Raw genomic sequence first — 20857 nt, 5'->3', positions numbered from 1 at the left:
TCAGATCAATCTATAGTAAAGGGGTGTGAGTAAAAAGAAACCCTTGTGGCCAGTGGGATTTTTGTGGAAATAATTGGTCAAAGGACATCAAAGTTGTTGTTTTTTTTTTTTTAAATTTAGCACTATTTTTTTGGTAAGATTCAGAACTAAATTTGAGGAATTTCCACCTGGTAAAAACAGCTCAAAAAAAAAAAAAAAAAAAAAGGGGAAGAGAATTGGGAAAGGCAGTGAAGTAAAGTGAAGTAATTCTATTTTAAAGTGTTTCAAACCATAGCAATAAAGATACTAAGGGATGATCTGGGATTCAGTAGTCTGTACCGAATCTGTACATTTTGTTCTAATTATTGTGTTAGGCTTTGTTGAATTTCAGTTAACTTGTTTTTATAGAAAGCCTCCCCCCCCCCTTTTTTAAGCTCCAGTAATTCTATGTGACCTCATAGGGTTAGTGAATATTAGACTAGTCATGGTTGATTATATTATCCTTTTAAATTGCCATTTAATTTTTAGCTGATGTAAGTGAAATAGATAATATAAATTAATTAATATTGGATCTTTTCAATGTTTATGCTCTAGGAGATTTCAGGAGACAAATAGAAAGATAAGATTCTAAACAAATGTACCAGTTGGGGCTGTGCAATTTTATTATTCATACCTTGCTTATTTGTTGCTTTTTAATGGGCCATCTATCATATTAGTGTGCATATAAGTAGCTATATGCCATGTAATCTCAGGCCTTATTGATTTAAACCACATTTACCTTATCACCAATCACCTTTGTGGCAGGTAGCTGATATTTAGGTGGCTCTTTGTATGTGTCATGTTTGTGACTCAAATGTGCTCCATTTTAAAGAACATGTTGTCTCAGCTAAATTTCTTTTTGCTTTTCTTTCTTCCTGAAGCAAGCAGATGTTTCATTCCCCAGGCTTCTGAATTTAAATGGCTCCTTGGCTAAGTACTTTCCTCTCCTCATTGTGCTGCTGGTTAGTCCAGAGAGTACACTTCTGTGGCCTAAGGTGTCTAGCTTCTTCATGCATAAAACAAAATCACATGTCTCTTCTTGAAATGTCACATTTGGAAATATTGATTTTTTTTACAAAAAAATTGCCTTCAGAATTGTCATCCTTAAAGTTTGAGGCTTTTTGGTACTACTGCTAATTTCACTAATATTAGAAAAGTATACTTAAGTAGCATATCATCAAATGCTCTCTGCCTTGCAAGGAAGGCCACATGAATCTGCTTATTCTTTATGTCCTTCTCTTTCTTTGTGAATTTTGGACATCTAGAGAGTCTAATAAAACACAGATAAATATATAAAGGATTTGTTCTCATAAGAATGAACTTGTGCAAGTAATTTTATTTTGTATGTAATTAAAATATCTTTGACTCATATATAAATACGATTTTTGTTATGGTAAAATACACACAATGTAAAACTTATCATTGTAACCATTTTTAAGTGTGCGCTTAATGATATTAAATACATTCATAGTGAACCATTGCCACTATCCATCTACATAACTCTTTCATCTTGTAAAACTGGAACTCTGTACAGGTTAAGCAGTAACTTCCTCCTTGCTACTCCCTTTGCTACCCTCTGGCAACCAACATTTTCTTCTGTTTCTAAGAATTTGTCTACTCTTAGTACTTAATTCATTGTAAGTATAATCATACAGTATTTATGTTTTATATATTTTATGACTGGCTTGTTTCACTTTGCATAGTGTTTTCAAGATTCAGTCATGTTAGAATGTATTACGTCCCTTCCTTTTTAAAGCTAATATGCTATTGTTTGAATGTATCACATTTTGGTTAGCCTTTTGTGTGTCGATGGGCACTTAGTTTACTTCCACATTTTGGCAATTGTGACTGAATAATGCTGCCATGAATATGGGTGTTCAAATATATACTTAAGAATTTTATTAGGGAACTAGGTTTGTAGTTTTCTTATAGTATCTTTTACTGGTTTTGGTATCAGTATAATGCTGATTTCATTGAATGAATTAGGAAGTTTTCCTTCCTGTTCATTTTTTTTTTGGTTTCAGTTCTTCTATTAGTGTTTGGTAGAATTCACTATGAAGCATCAGATTCAGGGCTTTTGTCAGGAGATCTTTAATTTAATCTCCTTACTTGTTATAGGTCTATTTGGATTTTCTATTTCTTCATGGTTTAGTTTTGGTAGGTGTTCAGAATTTGTCCATCTAGGGTCACACACAGTGTTACTCATATGTAGCTTTTATTTATTTTTTATTTACTTTCCTTCTGTTACTAGTTTGTTGATTGTTTTAATCATGAAAATGTGTTGATTTTTCTGGATCAACTTAGGTGATCAAGTGTCATTCCACCCTTACCAATTCTGTGAATGTGGTGTATTACATTGATTATTCATATGTTCAATCATCCTTGCTTTCCAGGAATAAATCCCTTCTGGTCTTGATGCATAACCTTATTAGTCTGCTGCTGCTTCAGTTTGTTAGTAATTTGTGGATTATTATGTTATTTAAAAGTCCTCTATTTCCTTACATATGTCTGGTTTTCTATCCATTGAGCATGGAGTATTTAACTCCATTATTGTACAGCTCCTTTCTTCCTTCATTTCTGCTTTATGTGTAGTCTTCATTTCATAGTCTGTCATTGGGCATATGATGTTTGTAATTGTTATATTTTATTTCTATAGTGAACCTTTTATTAATATATTATCTTCTTTGCCTCTTGTAATCTTTTTAAAATTTCAAGTTCCATTTTGTTTTATATTTTTACTACAGTCTTGGTCCCTTTTTGTTACTATTTCCATGGAATATCTTTTTCTATTTCTTTGCTTTTAGTTTCTTTGTGTCTTTGTAGACAGCTCATAGTTGGATCACAAGTTTTTAAAATCCATTCTGCCAATCTCTGCCTTTTGGTTGAAGAGTTTAATCCATTTATATTTAAAGTAGTTACTGATAAGGACAGACTTATTGTTGTCATTTTGACATTTGTTTTCTTTATGCCTTATAGCTTCCTTTTGCCCCTCTTCTTTTGTGTTTAGTTGATATTTTTGTAGTGAAACATTTAAATTCCTTTTTATTTTTCTTTCTGTGCATTCTATAGCTATTTTCTTTGAGGTTACCATTGTGTTTAAACATTCTGAGGTTATATCACTAACTTGAATTTATGTCAGATAAACTTCAATAACATACAAAAAGTTGTATAAAATCTTAGCTGTATTAACCACTATAAGTCCACTGCTTTTGATTTTTTTTGAAACAATTTTTTGTAGTTGTAGATGGACAGAATGCCTTTATTTTATTTTATTTTTATGTGGTGCTGAGGATCAAACCCAGTGCCTCATGCATGCTAGGCAAGCATTCTGTTGCTAAGCTACAGCCCCATCCCCGCTTTTGATTTTTGATGTCATAAAATTACATCTTTATGTTGTGTGCCCCAAATCATAAACTGATTCTTCTTTTAAGTGCATTAGCCTCTTAATTTAATAGAAAATGTACATTTATAAAATAAAAGACAAAAGACAAAAAACCTCTTTACATTTCTTGCATTTTTTTTGGCTTCTCAAAATTTATAATGTCCATTGCCCTATATTAAAGTTTATAGATTCTTTCTTCTGCCTGCTCTCATCTGCCTTTGGATTCCTCTAGTGAATTTTTTTCCCAATTATTATACTTTTCAGCTTCAGAATTTAATTTGGTTCCTGTCTCTTTGTTGATATTGCCATTTTGTTCATAACGGATGTTCTTGAGCATCTTTAAGATATTTTATAATCTTTGTTGAGTAGATCTCCCATTAGTTCTTTTTAAAGGACAGTTTCTATAAATATGTTTCTTTTCCTTTGAATGGGTCATATTCTCTTTCTTTGTATGTCTTGCCATTTTTTTTTTTTTGTTTAAAATTGGGAATTTATTCATGATAATTTGGTGACTCTGGAAATCAGATTCTCCTCCTTTTCTAGGGTTTGCTGCCTTTGTTGTTGTTATAGGTTATCTCAGTCCCAAGTATGTGCCTGGGAGTAAATGTAATGTTTACCCAGATCTGTCTATGCTTGAATACCTTTTCTTGGCCATGTACAATCATTTTGTACATGAAGTTGTTTTTGAAAATTTTAGTCTTTAATGCCTTATACGCAAAAGAGGAGAGAGAGAAAAATGAAGGAGTGGAAGGAAGGTTCTGGCCCTTGAAACTCTATGGAAGTCACTTCAGCCAAAGCAAGAGGGGCTTGAAAAATTGGAGAAGGGCAACAATAATGGCAGCTCATCTCTGTCTGCACCTCTGTGAACAGAGGAAGAAATCAGCAATAACAACATAGATTCCCAAATATTTGTAGGATAAGATCCTTTTTGACCCATCCTATGTCCTGCCAGCTGTGTCTAAGTTGCCCCATAAATATGTTAACAGCTGCCTGCCAGGGGTCTGGGGTGGGGGTGGATGGGTAGCTGTAACTGTACTAAGAACTGAAATTGACTGACATTAACTATGGTTTACCATCCATCCAAGCATTCACATAGAAGTTACAACAAGCCTTCAGTAAGTAGACTCCAGAGTTCCATGAGTCCTTTAAGGATGGGGATACTTTCTGAGAAATGCGTCATTTGGTGATTTTGTCCTTGGGTAAAAATCATAGACTGAATGGCCATGATGTCATTAGGCAATGTAGTGTTATGGAACCACTATCATATATGTGATCTGTTATTGACTGAAACTTCATTTTGTGACATATGACAGTAGTTAAATCAGATAGACTCTGTCAGTACAATTGTTGTCTAGGTGAGGAGAGAGGTTCTTGGTGCTTCTTATTTTGCTATCTTTCTAGAATCCTCCTTAAGAACATGTTATGAATTGGGAGTTCTCTAAAAGGGACAGGATAGAGGGCAGAGGATTTTATATTGTTTAAAGTAGAGGTTTTAAAGGCTCTGTATAGTGGCCTTTACTCCATATACTGGGGTATTTTCAATCTTCCCTGGGTAGATTTCAGTAAGATTCCAGTGGTGATGAACAATTTATAGTGACTTATAGTCCATTGGAACTTGAATCTACTGAGAAGAGTGCATCCATCCCTTCAGGTTGTAAACATGTTGTAAAATCCTTCCATTTGTTTTGAAGGATGACTGATGGGGAAAACTTTTAACAGTTAGCCTTCATCTTTGGACTTGTACTCACTTTGGCTTTTGTTCCTTTCATTCTTGCCATAATAAATTAAAATAATTACTTTTAAGATAGAGGTTTGTAACTTGTGATTCTTTTTTCTAGGTGTGAAACCACAAAATTCATATGTGAAGTTGTGTGTGTGTGTGTGTGTGCGCGCCTGTGCATTGTGTGGAGGGAAAGGCCTGTGTCCTTTAGTAGATACAGAGGTCTCAGATCACCAACTAATTCTTCTCTTTAGCTACCTTCAGGTTTAGGGTATTTCTTCCTTTCAAAACCAAATGATTTGGTTGAAGGCTGTCGTCTCAAGATCCAAAGAGGTTTTTAACCTATAATATTACTTCTCAAAAGATTACTATGGATTATTAGCAGTGTCTATGTTGAGTAGATAATGTTATTCCAGGCAAATCTTTAAAGAAAAATAGGAGGTCTTCTTTTATATTTATGCAACATGTGTTCATTACTTTTTTTTCTTTGAAATCTTGTCTCAGTTGTACATTTTTTCTTGCTTTTGTTTCTCTAGATTTCTTTTTAATTTGTTACAATCTTAACTTATTTACCGTGCTCCCTTATATGGATTTGTAATATATTTTACTCCAGCTGCTTATCACTTCTGACCAATGAATATGAACTTCAGGTTGGGGTCTGGCTTTTTAGAATTGTCCTGTAGCAGCATACATGGCATTTTATAAAGAACCGGTGCCTATTAAATATCAATGGATGCATGTCAGAAGTTACATAAGAACAACTTCCTGTGGAGATCTGCATACTCAATTTTAATTGCTTCTACCACTTGCTACTAACTACTGGGTATGATTTGAGGAATATAAATATCATTTTGTGACTCTTAGATAATTACTATGTAAATTCATTTGCTTGTAAAAAATCTTTGAGCTGGGTATGGTGGTGCACACTTGTAATCCCAGTGACTTGGGAGGCTGAGACAGGAGGATTGCAAGTTTGAGACCACCCTTAGCAACTAAATGAGGAGATCCTGTCTCAAAATAGCAAATGAAAAGGGCTGGGGATGTAGGGGATGTAGCTCAGTGGTTAAATAACAACAACAAATGTTAAAATGTTTATATGTTAAGAAAGATGCCTCTGGGTTCAATCCCCAGTACCCAAAATAAAAAACAAAAAACAACCAATCAAACAAAAAGACCCCAACAACAACAACAACAACAACAACAACAACAACAACAATCTTTGATTCCTTTAAGGAAGGAATCAAAGGAGTAATCTCATTTATTAGACTTCTGTTTTGGGATTTTATAATGTAAAAGTATTACTAGTATTCTCAATATTATTGTTTATTTTGCAGTGAAGGAGATAAACCTGCAGGATCTCAAGGAGGATTTGGAATTGGATCCAGAGGAGAACAGTACCCTTTTTATGGGTATCCTCATCAAGGGGCTGGCCAAACTGAAGAAGATACCAGAGACAGTGAAGGCTATCAAGGAGCGCTTAGAACAGGAGTTAAAGCAAATTGTGAAGAGGTCTACCACCCAGGTGGCAGACAGTGGCTATCAGAGGGGAGAGAACCTCACTGTGGAGAACCAGCCAAGGTAGATGCAGGTGTCGCTTGTGTTTTTGATAACTCTTATTTATTGGGTATTTTCTAGGGTACAGCATAAGTAACTTATCTTGGTGTTATCTTCTGAAACTTGGAATACTATATCTCATACAAACATGGGTGAAACAGCTTGACTAGACATATTTTAGCTGTCTGTTTTTTACTGTTGAGGAATTTTAAGTCATATTGTTCTTATTCACATACATTGAATGAAAGCTACAGACATATCTAACAAAAGTTTATATTTAAAGACATTGAATGAATAAAGAAATTGAAAGAACATAGCTGGTATTGAACATGCACTAGAACTAAGCAGTTTTCAAGGTGATTTACGTATTTTATCTCGTTTGATTCTCACTGTAATTCTGTGAACTAGTTATTACTACTCATATTTTATACTTAGGAGAACTGGGGCTTAGAGACTAAGTAATTAGCCTAAGTTTATAGCTCAGGAGGCTGTTCGTAGAGTCCAGTTACAAGTCCATTTGATTCTAAAGTCCTTGGTCTTCTGTTGCCTCAGAATTTCTTTTTTAACATGTGGTGATATTGGCCAATAGGCAGATCAAGTCTCAGGAATTCCTATAATTATTTAAAACAATAAGTAGAATTTGGATTTCATAACTTTTGTTTCCTAAAGAAAATGTGGAGATTATATTCTGATCCTAACTCTTTGACTATCATACACTGTGCAATCATGTTTGTCAAACCGGATTTTAGACCAGTGTCATCTATGAAATTGGGGCTTTCCTGGAAAATCAAGGATTCACTATAAAGGGATTTCTGCCCCTACTATTTCTTTCTTTCTTCTTTTAGTTGTAGATGGACACAACACCTCTACTTTATCTATCCATCTATTTATTTTTATGTGGTGCTGAGGATCAAACCCAGTGCCTCACACATGCTAACAAGTGCTCTACCACTGAGCCATAACCTCAGCACCTTCTGCCCCTACTTCTGTCCCCAAACTCCCACATACACCAGGCAGGCACTTGGCATGGAGGGAAAACGTGAGTGGAAATGACAGTGTCATCTGAGAATAGAAGTCAGAGGAGAGGATATCTTCTTGTTTGCTCAATGGTGTGAGCCCCTGGGAGGTGGCAATGTGTAGAGGGGTCATCATCTTATTGACATGCTGTGAGGGAAATTCTACTCATTGTACTGGGTACTTTTAAATATTTTAAAAAGCAGTTAAGCAGATTTGAGGAGAAACAATCATAGCTCATTTAGTATAGACTTCCTTAGACATTTTACTTTTGTGGAAAAATTGATACTCTATTTATATTTTTTATATTCTTTTGTGTATCTACATAACATTGATTTTAATTGTACTTTACAACTCTTCAAAAAATAATTCCCTGTGAACTTCATTTAGAAGTACTGTGATTGGTGGAAAAAACTATGGTCTAACCCTCTCCAGTCACACAATGTTTTGCAGCAAATTATTGATGAGCATGGGTTTTGGAAAGCAAATCTGACTTTGTATTCTGGCTTTGTGATCTGTGTTACAGGGTTGCTAGCTGTAGCCAAGGTTATTTGGATGGTGTTTAGTGTAATAGCACCATAGGCACACTGCCTACACACCTGTGTGTGTGAACACACCTGTTTGTTCATGACTGGTGCCTTCTTGTTTCCATGTTTTTGATCACTCATGTCATGATTCAGAGAAGTCAGGATATGATTCTAAATTGAACTTTTCTTCTTTCTTTGCCTGGTTCCTGGGTTTCCATGAACACCTTTTGACTCCTTACTAATGAATACTCTAAAATTCTGGTTTGTTATTTACCCTGTTGCTGCAAGTCCCTGGACAAATATGCTGAACTTTCATAGGGAAATGGCATTACTATAATATATACTGGAAATAAAGCAAAAGGGCACAGATCAATACCTTTTCTGCAGATCTCATTACAGTACTCTTAAAAACATCCTGTCTTTCAAAGGGTTTTGACCTCTTCCTCTTCTGTTTCTTCTATTGCCTCAGTCCTTTCCAGAATTCACGAGTGGAAATTACAGCACTAGAAGTAGAAATTGAGCTCACTGCCCCAGGAAATACTAAATGTTTCTCTGTGAGGAATGAGTCAGCAGAAGGTTTTTTCCCACCTCTCTCTTTAAGTTTCTTTTTTTTTTTTGACAGTATTTTAAAAGGCTTTTGTGGGCAGAGTATATGGGATACTAACAAGTGAACATGCTGTTTTCCTCAGCTTCTTATCTGTAACATAATCCCATTTTATAAAACATACAAATTTAAAAATTTTAGGCCTAAACTCTTTGTTATGAGATAAAAATTACAGAAAAGGCAAATATTTGGGGTGAATCACTTTGTTGGGAGATCAAAGATTAAATTCTTGGGCTGGGATTCCAAATGACTGATAATTTTGAGCTAGTCTTTGGTACTTGTGTGCTATTAAACGCTTTAAAACTCCTCAGGAATTAATTCCTTTGAATTAATCACAATCATTCGAAAGTGATTAACATTGTTGCTTCTAGTGGATTGGAATTTTAGAAAGGATATTGTCAAATTATCCCTTGCAGCTTGCATGATGTTTTGTGTGTGCAGAACTTCATTAGGGAGGCATTTATTTCAGAAAATAGTAGAATCGCAGCACTTGGTATTATTATTATTGTATTATCATTGTTTTACTATTCAAGATATAAGAATTTGTTTTTCTTAAAGAAAGTTGGAGCATAGCATAAAAAAAAAACATGATACCTCCCTAATATGCATATTCCCTTACCCTCCCACGCCACAAATGGCCTGTTCCATAACATTAGTATGTAAATGCTTCTCTGAAGGAGGGTAGGAGTACTATAACTTTCCCTAAAAATTTCATTGTTCCTCCACATCTTGTTAAATATATTCTGGTAGTGAGGCATTGCAGGCCTGTTTTCATTTGTCTTTATGTAGAGAGAATTAATGTTGTGTGCTATTTTGCTAGAAATATGGAAAAAACAAGGATAATGAATTCTGTCTTGCTTTAATTCCTACCGAGCCAGAATACTTCCTCAGCCAGTTTTAAAAATCACTTTGGTGGGGCTGGGATTGTGGCTCAGGGGCAGAGCGCTTGCATTGCATATATGAGGCACTGGGTTCCATTCTCATCAACACATCAAAAAAAAAATAAATTAAATTAAAAAATTGTGTTCATCTACAACTAAAAATATATTTTGAAAAATCACTTTGGTGACCCACTTAGGATTTTATTTTATTTTTATCTCCTAAGCTATCTGTTGTCTCTTTATAGGAGATATATCTTTTCTGTTCATTCATAATCTGTTGGTATCTATAAGCCTCTACCTACTGTTAAAGGAATGTATTCAACTACTAGTATCAGTAGTTCCATAAACATTAGGGTAATATATGCTTTTGCTAATCTACCAGAGTCATCTGCCACCCATTGTTTTCTCAGAAAGGAAGGTGGTGTCTTCAGCTTCAGATGACAAATGTGGGCTGCAGCCTCAACACTTCAGAACCAGTTTCTTCAACTTCTATTGATTAATTGTTGATTCTTTCCGAAAATCTATAACATGAATATTTTCATATCTTTTTTTGTGTGTGGCAAAGAAGCTGGAAGTTCTCTAATATTTAGCAAATAAGAAAAGCATGAGGAAGAGATGGAACGAAAAATCTTTCTCAAAGATGTGGTGAAATCTTGTCAAGAATAGGAAGAGAGAAGAATGTGGGAAAGAGAATGGTTGTCATCTGTAAGGCAACTAACCACTACATCTATTTTTTTGTTTAACATGCGAAAGCACAATTTCATTGCAGGGGCTGAGTGTGGTGGGCACCTGTAATCCCACCTCCTTTGGAGAATTTCAAGTTCAAGGCCAGTCTGGGCAATTTAATGAGACCTGTCTCAAAATAAAAAGGACTGAGAATGTAGCACAATTCTAGAGTGCTTGCCTAACATATGCAAAGCCCTGGGTTCAATCCCCAGCAACACACACACACAGATTATTACACGAGGAGATGCTGAAGGCACACTCCACTTTGGTAAAACTGTTGGTCTTAAAGGTGGCGGAAAGAATTGAATGAGTTGGAGCCACAGCTGCCAGAGATATCTTTTTGCAATATCCATTGACCTCTATATGAAGAAGGAACATTGAATGTCAGCTATGAAAAACAGAGAAATTACTTGTTTTGTGCTCCTGTGGCATGGAAGAAAGTTCATGGAAAACACAGGAGAGAAATACTTTAATCCTTAAAGTAATTGTGTTTGGGTAGCAAGGCTATAGGTTTTATTCCTCCCGCTATTTTATAATATATATTAAATATATTATAATATAATAAATATATTTTATTATGTAAAATATATTTCATATAATAAAATATATTTAAATACATTTATTACTTAAAAATTAAATTTATATTCAAGGTATTTTAATCAGAAGAAATCATTATAAATGAAAATGCCTCTGGGGGTTTAAATCACCATTAAAGTAAATTTTAGTATGGGAAAATTAACACCTATTTGTAGGCCAACTGGACATTTAAGTTTGTTTTTCTTAAATAATTAATGTGTGTGTGTGTGTGTGTATGTGTGTGTGTGTGTGGTTAGTTTTTCAACTGAACCTAGAAAGGGAAAGAGAACTAGTCTACCTTGTTCAGCCCCATACCTGCACAACCTAACACAGTGTCCACCTGACCTATAACAAATATTTGTTGAATGAAAAAATGAATACTGCACATAGCAAGTGTCTGCCAGGGACCAGACACTGGATTAAAGTGCCAAACAGATCAAACATGGTCCCTATCCTCATGGAATTTAAAGAAAAGCATTACTCAGAGAATGTTCAGATAAATGTTACAAATTATGATAAGAGCTATAGACAAAGTGTGCCATACAAGCATATGGCTCTGGATTTGCTATCTAGTGTGGGTATGAGGGTTTTAGGAAGTAGCCTGTGTTTCACGTGCCATGGAAACATATGACTCTGGGTATACTATCTAATATGGGTAGTTTGGTGTTAGGAAGTTGCTTTTATTATTTTGATAGTAAAGTAAGGAAACTTTTTATTATTGTTGTATAATAGTTGCAGTTGTCAGGTACCATTTGTTTGATAGCACCTACCATTTATTCTTCTACTTGTGCAGTTAATATGGCATTGACATGTAAGATGTGAGGAGAGTGGCCAGCATTTCCATATGCCATTTTCACAGTGTTTGCTGACCTCTATGGTTGATTAAATTTTGATGAGTACTGCCAAGTATGCTTTTTTTTTTTTTTTTTTTTTTTTTTTAAGAGATGATAGCGGTTTTTCATGTCGTGGGTAATGTTTGAGTGCTCCTATATTCCTCTGATAACATATTGTATTATCAAATGTTTTTATCTTTGCCAATCTGAAAGGTAAAAAATGATATTTTCTGTGTGGTTTAGATTTTATTTTTCTTCTGAGTAAGTTAAATTTTCATTTGTTTAGAAAAATTTTGTTGCAATATCTGGGTTATATCTATAATAAAGTAAGGCAACTGGGGGGGGATACCAAGAACCCCAGTGGATGCCTGAAAGCATGAAGAGTAACAAATCAAACATATATTATAAGTGGGATTGAGAGCAGGTGAAGATATAAATAAAACCAGCCATGAAAATGATAATGAAGCAAAGTATGGGTACAGTGTGCTTTACTATTCCATTACCTTTATTTTTTTTGATGTTTGATGTCTTAAAAATTATAAACTTCAGGTATTGTTTATTTCTTTTTCAATAAATTGTCTATTTTCTACTATGTCTTTTATTGAATTGCCAAAGCTCTTTATATATTTAGGAAATCAGTTCTTTAGATTTATTTCACAACTTTTCCGTAGTTTATTGTGCTTTGACTTTGTGATGTTTCTGACCATGTAGATATTAGCTTTATTTTTATGAGGCTCTATTTTATTATAATTATAGCTTGTGGATTATGTGTTAAACTTAGGTCTTCTCTATTCTTAGATTATAAATAAACATTTCCAGACTTTCTTTTAGTATGTAAATAACCTCATTCTTAATGCAGATGTTCCTTGACTTATGATGTTTTATTGCAGTAAATTCATTGTAAGTTGAAAATATCATCTTAAAAATGCACTTAATACACCTAACTTACTGAACATTATAGCCTAGTAACATAATATTGTGGAGTATTAGTTGTTATTCTGCTGGTTGGGTGGCTGATGGGAGCTATGGCTGACTGCCACTGCCCATCAGCCAGTATTGTCCTATCTTTGAAAGGTAGAACAGGAAAAAACCAAAATTTGAAATTTGAAGAATGGTTTCCACTGAATGCATATTGCTTTTGCAACATTGTCTATTGGTTCTAAACCATTATGAGCTGGGGAACTTCTATATTTACAGTAATATCATCTTACCTGGGGGGATACCAAGACCCCCAGTGGATGCCTGAAACCGTGAAGAGTAACAAACCAAACATATATTATGTTTTTTCCTTCATATAAATATTTATGATGAAGTTTAATTTATAAATTAGGCACTGTAAGAGATGAACAATAATTAATAAAATAGAAAAAAATTTAACCATATACTGTGATAAAATTTACGGTAATGTGGTCATTCTCTCTCAAAATACCTTATTGTAGTATGCTCACCTTTCTAGTCATAACGTGAGATGATACAGTGCCTACAGGATGAGGTAAAGTGAGGTAGAAACATAGGGTGTGACATGGCATTAGGCCTCTTGCAGAGGTTACCTGGACACAAGCATACCATGACAGTTGGTCTGATAACTGAGATAGCTACTGAGTAGCTAATGTGTACAGAGTGGGTATGCTCATCTCAATGGCACATGATTTTAAACATTTGAATTGTTTCTTTCTGGAATTTTCCATTTAATACTTTAGGACTACAGTTGACAACGGGTAACTGAAACCACAGAAAGCAAAACTGCTGATGAAGGGGAGGGGCTATTGTGTATCTTTGGAACATCTGGGATGTGAAGGAGGGGCACACTCTTTCATAGATATGCCCTATTACACTGTACTGTCCTGGGTTGTACATGCCTTTCCTTCCTCTGCCAGTGTATCTGCCATGTACTTCCTTGTCAGGGTCAGCTGCAGGCTTGCTGAAAATTGTAACACTGAATCATTTACTTTAGAGTCTTGGTTCTTTTCAAGGTTGATATTTGCCTCATTTCCTAAAACTTTTTCCTGGGGTTTCTCAGCCTGTGAAGGTTGTAGGTTTTCAAAAATCCATTGAATTGTTGTTCTAAAATTTGAAAAAAAAAAAAAACTTTAAAAATATTTTTAAAATTTGAAGTCTATAACTCAGTAGAAGGACATACTGATGCAACAGAGCATTCTCATTAAACAGTTTTATACATGAGGAAGTCTAAAGGCTTAGTCCACAAGTATATATGCAGTGTTTATGGAAAGAGAACTAAATGGCATATTTCTCAGGATCTCTTTTAGACTTGTGGCTAGAGTCAGACATGTGTTTCCTTTTCAAAGTGGCATTTCCTTTCATCTCTTCTTTCTAATTTAGTTACTCTTCTCCAAGTATCTGAAATTCAGGATTTGGTAGAAATTGGTTATTTTATTTTACAGAAAAGTCATTTAAGAGCAGCTTTGAAGCAAGGTCAGGCATTTGTCCTTGTGGCTTCTTGTAGCCATTCCCAAGCTCTGCATGTAGCACCTGGACATGCTTGGAATCAGGAAGGGCCTCGATGTAATTTAGATGAGTAGTTAATTCGAATCAAAGCAAGCGGGAAGCAAGTAAATTTAACTTCAGTGATTATGATTCCATTTGATTAAATCTCTACTTTTGATTACACGTATCAGTGAGAACATGCTTTAAATACACCCAACCATTAAATATTGAAGGGTACGAATAGGATGAACCAGGGACATATAGAAGAAATCCCACTCTTCCTTAACTACACACGTCCCCCACAGCTTCACTGAAATATTTTTAAAACAAACGAAAGGAATTAATTCTTTCACATATGGGACTTATTACTCTAGTTGTTAACTAAGATACACAATTCATTACCATGGAAGTCCCAAGTCTACGTACATTCTTGTAAGACTTAACTAAACTAATTGATAATAGCGTCATAACATATGAGGTGAATTAGTATTATAAATAATGTTCATAGTTATCTGGTAAACATGAAGTTATAGATTGTCCTTTGCTTGTGAGCTCTAGAAAAAGGGATCTTGAATAGGCCAAAGCTACGAAATTTCTTAAATCTTTGATTCATACTTGAAATTCAAGTTTTTAAAAAATCCGCTCTCAAATTCTTTTGTTTTACACACTACAGTGGGTTGAAACTAGAGATGGGACCAGTTAAGGGGATAATAGATAAAGTCTATTTCATGGGTCGTTATAACTTTATGTAGATGTTACCCTTCATGCTGCATCAGGTCATATCTTTTTGGCAGATAGTAGGATCTGCCTTTGTTCTTGCTATTTTCTGTGCACTTGTTAGTTCCATAATACAAAAGGTAATCCAAGTTTAAGCGGACACTGGATCTTTTCATTACAAAAACAAATGAACTTGTGTCAAATTAATTTCTTCACTTGGTGGTGTCGGGGGGTGGTGTCAGACATGATTAAAGCCCTCTCGTGTGTTTCTGTTTGTACTTCATATTATCTGGCCTCCTTTTACTCCTGGCCCATACTTCTTAGTACAATCTCCAATTACATTGGACTGTGAATTTGTAAGAAGGGAGTTAACTTTGTGTTTTTAGCCAGAGTTAGGTCTAGGCACATAGTAAATGCTCAAGAATTTTAACAAATGAGTTTCTGAGAAAGATGTGAAGAAGATATATAGTTAGAAGAATTAAATTATGATTATTTTTTCCTTTAAGACTCAATTCTACTTAGTGGCATCTAAGGATCCATAGCACTAGTGTTACTCAAGAGATAGAAATGCAAGTTGTCCCTATGGGTCGGGGAGTTGTGATTAAATTGGGATTTCTGGGTACAGGGCCCACAGGACTCTCTGTTTTAGATGATTCTTATGCATGCTTAAGTTTTAGAACATTCTTTATAGCATCATGAACATCTCAGAGTTTTGCAGTCAGTTTTGTAGCATTCCTGCTTTGCAAGGCAGTCTGCCATCTGGTATCTCACCCGCGTGCATCTCACCACTGGGCTCAACACAGACAGGGGCATTATTATTAATCCCAGATTTATCCAAAGAAATGTGAAAGCTGGAACAATGTGATAGTTCACAAAACTTGTTGGTGGAGAATTAAGATTAAAAGTAGTCTCTTTTCACTGTGTAGAAGTTTGCTGTTTGCTTTGTGCAAAGATGATGTTTCTAGCTCATTTCCTGGACCTGTTTTTGTTTTTCCTCAGGAAAAGGCAGTGTTTGTACCGACATAGACACATCCATTCTCCTGCCCATACCTCCCGTTGTGATCAATGGCAGGCATCTCAGAGATAACTGGACATGTTAAGAAGTGGGATCAGCAGCCACAGAATAAATGGATTCTAATTAGCTCACTTGAGACTCAAACTTAGTTACGGAAACAATTCCTCTAGAGGCCTTGACATTCATACTAAGGGTAATATGCAACAAAGTACTAAGAATATGCACTGAAAATCTTAACTTTGGTTATCTCTGGAAAGTAGATTTATAGATAATTTTTTAAATGTTTCACACGGATGAAGTACTGTTTTCACAATGAGAGAAAGGCTTTTAAAAGGGTGACACTGATATTTAAACTCAAGGAAAGAAGGCCTCGATTTATTATCTAATTTTAGTCACTAATTTGCCACACATCAGAATTAGCAGTTTATTCCAGGTCATCTCTCCAGCACTCAGAAGCCTGACTTGTCAAGGAGGGAAGTGACTCAGGAGAGGAGAGATGGAGCCAGGACCCAGTGCAGTGTTCCTGTTATTTTTGCTGTGTTTCATTCTGAATTGCTAATAATTTTTTTCCTGTTCTTTTCATACTGCAGATGGAGAATTAGTCAGCATTCTTCAAATAGTAACTTCTTTTTACATGAAGTTTGTTATTAATAAGTGCTAAAACTTATCTCTGTTCCTTAAAAGTAGGTTTTAGATAACCTTGAAGGTAACTGGAGTTTATGTCCTGTTTGAAAAGAAAGATACTAGATCAGCTGAGCTTGTTATGAAAATCAGATTGTAAGTATAGGCAGGAAAAAGAAGACCATTTTGATATCATTGATTTCTTTTATTTTTTCATATGACATATAAAGTCTGAGATTTGTACTTTCTTACCTTTTAGAGCATAGCAGTAGGGAAATAAATATTCTGTGTTATACCTTTGTCTGTCAATGGGAAAATGTAAAATGCTGGCATTAAGGTCTCAGCAGATAAATAGTAGAACAGAACTGCTTTTCTACCTTGTGTATGTCTTTGCTTCGTGACCAAGCGAGGCAGCTCTTTGGCTGCAAACATGGGTTTTCCAGCCAAATGACTAATTCAAGGTTCCCTGATGTTAAATTTAGATTCAGATAGTCTTTATCTCACCTTAAATATTGAACATTTTTCACAGCTTGATGATGTAAGTTATACCATACACACTTCTTGCCTTGGGCATGTGACCATTCTTAATTTTCTATTCTTAGCCTTTCTTCATGGTGGCACTTGAGATTTGTAGGATGTCTGCGGGTAGGAAGTTGGTAGAAGCTCTGGGAGAGTAAATAATGTTTTATTTATGACTGTTTTTAAAGCCTGCCAGGTAATTGGATGTGTGTTTAAAGAACAAATGCTTTTTTCATCTTAACACGTTTCTATTTTTTGCATAAAATACATTTTACTGTGGTATTATCAAAGTCAGCTGTGAAAGCTTGTCTTTCAGCTTGTAACTATACTTCTTTATGTTCTCATCTTTATGTTGGTAAGGTCACCTTTTTGAGAGTATAGTTTTGTGTAAAATATTTTGTAATTATGAGAGATTATAATCAACATTTATTTCTTCAGCACGTACATCTGTGATCGGGCCTGTCCCTTTGTTCTAGAGCTCATTTTTTATTCCTTCATTCAAATACTCATTTATTGCCCGTCCTGTGCTGGCTCTTATGACACATGCTGGAATGCAGACAGACATCAGTCAGTTAGAAACAGTTTTTATCCTCCATGAGTTGACAGTCTGGAGGGAAAGAGTCAAGGACTAGAGGAAAGGACACTGGGTTGAGGGTTGTTTTAGGAACTTTGGGAAGAGATGATAAGGCCAGCTTTAGAGGCTAACAATGGCACCGGGAAGAAGCAGGCCTGTCTGAGAGACAGAGAAGAGGTAGACGAAGGGGACCGAGATAGTTATGAGGGAGAAGGGAAGGTGAGGATTGTTTGCTGGGACAAGTGAACCAATCATTGCTGTAGCGAACAGGGAGAAGTAGGGAAGGAGATGATGGGTTCTACTGAAGTCGTGTCAAGTTTGAGGACTACAGTCCAGGAGAATGATCGTGCTAGGAGACGTGTTTGGAGGCAGTAGCAGATGGAAATGATGGATGAGCTCACCTGAAGAAAATATGAGGCTGGAGAAGAATTCCTAGCACGTAAGGAACTGGTGGAGAATGAAGTTCTTGAAAAGAAGCAATTAGAGAGGGGGAAGAAAACAGAAGTGTCTGGGTTGCAAGGCCTGTGGAAGACAGTGTTTGACAAAGAAGGGAGAGGCCAGAGGCCAGAGGCCTGCACCTTGTCGATTAAAGACCAAAGTAGGCTGGGGATAGAGCTCAGAGGTAGTGTGCTCACCTAGCAAGCACAAGGCCCTGAATTGGATCCCCACCACCAAAAAGAGACCAGAGAGGTTATACCTGAGCCAAATATTTATTTGGGACTTTTGCAAGAGATAATTTATTTGTAGACCTGGTGTGATAACCTGCTTGTAGTAAGAAGATCGAGGCAATGTAGACAGTTTTGATGATACTCTCTCTACTCTCCCAAGTACTTCAGAGTACTAATCTCTCTCTGACCACCTGTGTTGAATATTTCTTATTCGTTATTTCGTAATAGCCTTAAAAAGGGACATTCTCTAAAATTGTGTCCTGGTTCTCTTCTTGTCTCTGAGCTTTAGTTTCCTTGTCTGTAAAATGGAGATGAAAGTAATGTCTTCCTCATAAGGTGGTCATGAGGATTAAATGAGGTAATCCAAATAAAGCACTTAACACAGAACCTGGCATTTGTGAGCAGTTAGTACTAAAATGTGACTATTGTTTGTATACTTGTCATTGCTGTTGTCCTCATATGTAATGGTTGTCATCTTCGTTGTTGTTACCTGATCTCTCATTTTGGCTTTACTTTCTTAGGGTCCCCTGCATTGTGACAGCTTTAGCTGTCTGCCCCATGAGAGGCAAGACCCCAGATTGCATCTTGAACCCCAGATCTCTCCTAATACTTCTATCCTTCCTTGCTCACTCTTTTACTTGTGAACTCAGTTGCCCATGGAATTTAAGTGTGTTCTCCATTCTATACATTGGGCCATGTGTTGGCAGAAAGGTGTGGTAACAAAGAAGCATGAAGTTGGTACTCTCTCTTCACCTTCCCGTCTAGGGGACTATGCACACCAATATTTTGCCACTCCCCTAAAATCATTGTAATGATCTGTTTTAGTTTGAAAGGAGTTCATAGGAACACAGAGACTCAAATTTTACTAACTTAAAGCGGGATTTTTATAACTATGTTATGAAGTATAAGCAGGACTTTACTAACTAAGCTGTGGGAAGGACAGAGATGGGTTGGTCCTAGGAACATCTCGGGTAATGCTTACCTCCCTCTTTGCCCTCTAGATGGTGGCTGTTAAAGTTTCTGAAATCTATTATTACTTTTAGATTTCTTTAAAAGTATACATTTGCATGTGTTTTTTGCATACAGCCCTCACAATCAATTTGTGAGTAGGGAATTGAGATTGAGGAACCTTAGATTTCAATCTCAACATGTATTGAAAGTCACAGGGCTGTTTGCAGAGAGCTGGTATTGAAGTCTAGGTTTCTACTTCAGTGCTTTATACCATCTCTTGCTACCATTTTGCCATGCCAGGGTTAATATTTACCTTTGTGATGCTGTATAGCATATTATTGTATGCTGTTTCATGTCTCTAGAAATAACCTATGAGAGGGGCGTGTGTATGTGTTACTTTTTTCTGAAGGGTAGAAATTTCAGTTAATTGAAATCCAGAGCTCTCAGGGTTCTTAGGCCTATTCCTGTAAGAAGCCTTTCCTAATTCAGTTCAGCTTAAGGAATTGTCAGGTAATTTAATGATCTTGCCTGCTCTATTGTCTTTTAGATCAGTGGTGAAAACCTTGATCTAAACTGGATTTAAGCAGCTGAGCTAACTGTAATATAATGTTTTATTTCTTCTTTTATTTAATATTTTGCAGTGGGGGTGGGGTGGAGAACAGTTTTAGTAGGGCTTTTTGTATTTAGTTAATCCTGGGTGTCTCTGCAGCTAAAGGCAAACACACTTGTTTTCACAGTCTTATGTTGTGTGTGGGCAGATGGAGAGTGTATATGAATGTTAATGACATATTTCAGTTTATTTCTGGTGGCTTTAAACTGGGCCATACTAGTGTGGACTTGGTCCTGTTTGTTTGGGTGATTCCTAATCTCTTTTATTCTTTGATGCATTAATGGAGCATTTTCTTACTTTTCCTTTTTTAAGGTGCACATGCTGGTGAGGAACATTGTGCCTTTGCAAAGCTTGAGACTGACCTTGGTTTACTTTTCCTTATTAGTCATTCACTCCTTAGCTTCCAAAGCTCTACTGGAATCTTTCTTGCCCAGTTCCCTGGGGACCTGTGAGTTGTACATTTCTCATTTTCCCTTAGCTGACCTCTGCATACCCTTGACTCTGATGATACTCTTTTCCCTTGTCTTCACATTTCCTCTGGTTCCTTCTTCCTCCCTAGCTGCTTCCTAACCATCCTTCACTGCTGCCTTCTCCTACAGTGTCGCCTCTGTCCTGGCTTGCCTGCTTTTCTTAGTCTGCATATTATCTCTGAGTGATCTCATCCTCTCAAATATTTATACTTCTACAATTTCCAGTTATCAGGCTCTCTCCTGAGCTCCTGACTTGCATACCCAAGTACCTAAGGACAAAACACCTTAAACTTAACATACCCAGGGCTAAACCCAAATTTCTATCTTGACATTATTGTTCCCTCCTTCACTCCCTCCTAGGAAAAGTAACCATCATCTTCAGTGTTGCTCAAGCCAGAAACCCAGAAAAAGAAATTCTGAACCTGCTGCTTT

At 35.9% G+C, this 20857-nt stretch overlaps 1 protein-coding gene across 1 annotated transcript in view; it reads left to right on the top strand.

Annotated features, from left to right (window-relative positions):
• The window catches only part of Exoc4 (exocyst complex component 4), a 771143-nt gene that overhangs the window by 96315 nt on the left and 653971 nt on the right, over positions 1 to 20857 (top strand). The window contains exon 6 of the mRNA XM_015493819.2: positions 6455 to 6698. Within this exon, the coding sequence (XP_015349305.2) occupies positions 6455 to 6698 (244 nt within the window). The remainder of the gene's footprint in view (positions 1 to 6454; positions 6699 to 20857) is intronic.

Source organism: Marmota marmota, unplaced genomic scaffold (genome assembly GCF_001458135.2).
Source record: "Marmota marmota marmota unplaced genomic scaffold, marMar, whole genome shotgun sequence".
NCBI lineage: Eukaryota > Metazoa > Chordata > Mammalia > Rodentia > Sciuridae > Marmota > Marmota marmota.
Note: the sequence above shows the minus strand (reverse complement) of the source record. Positions and strands in the feature narration are given on the sequence as shown.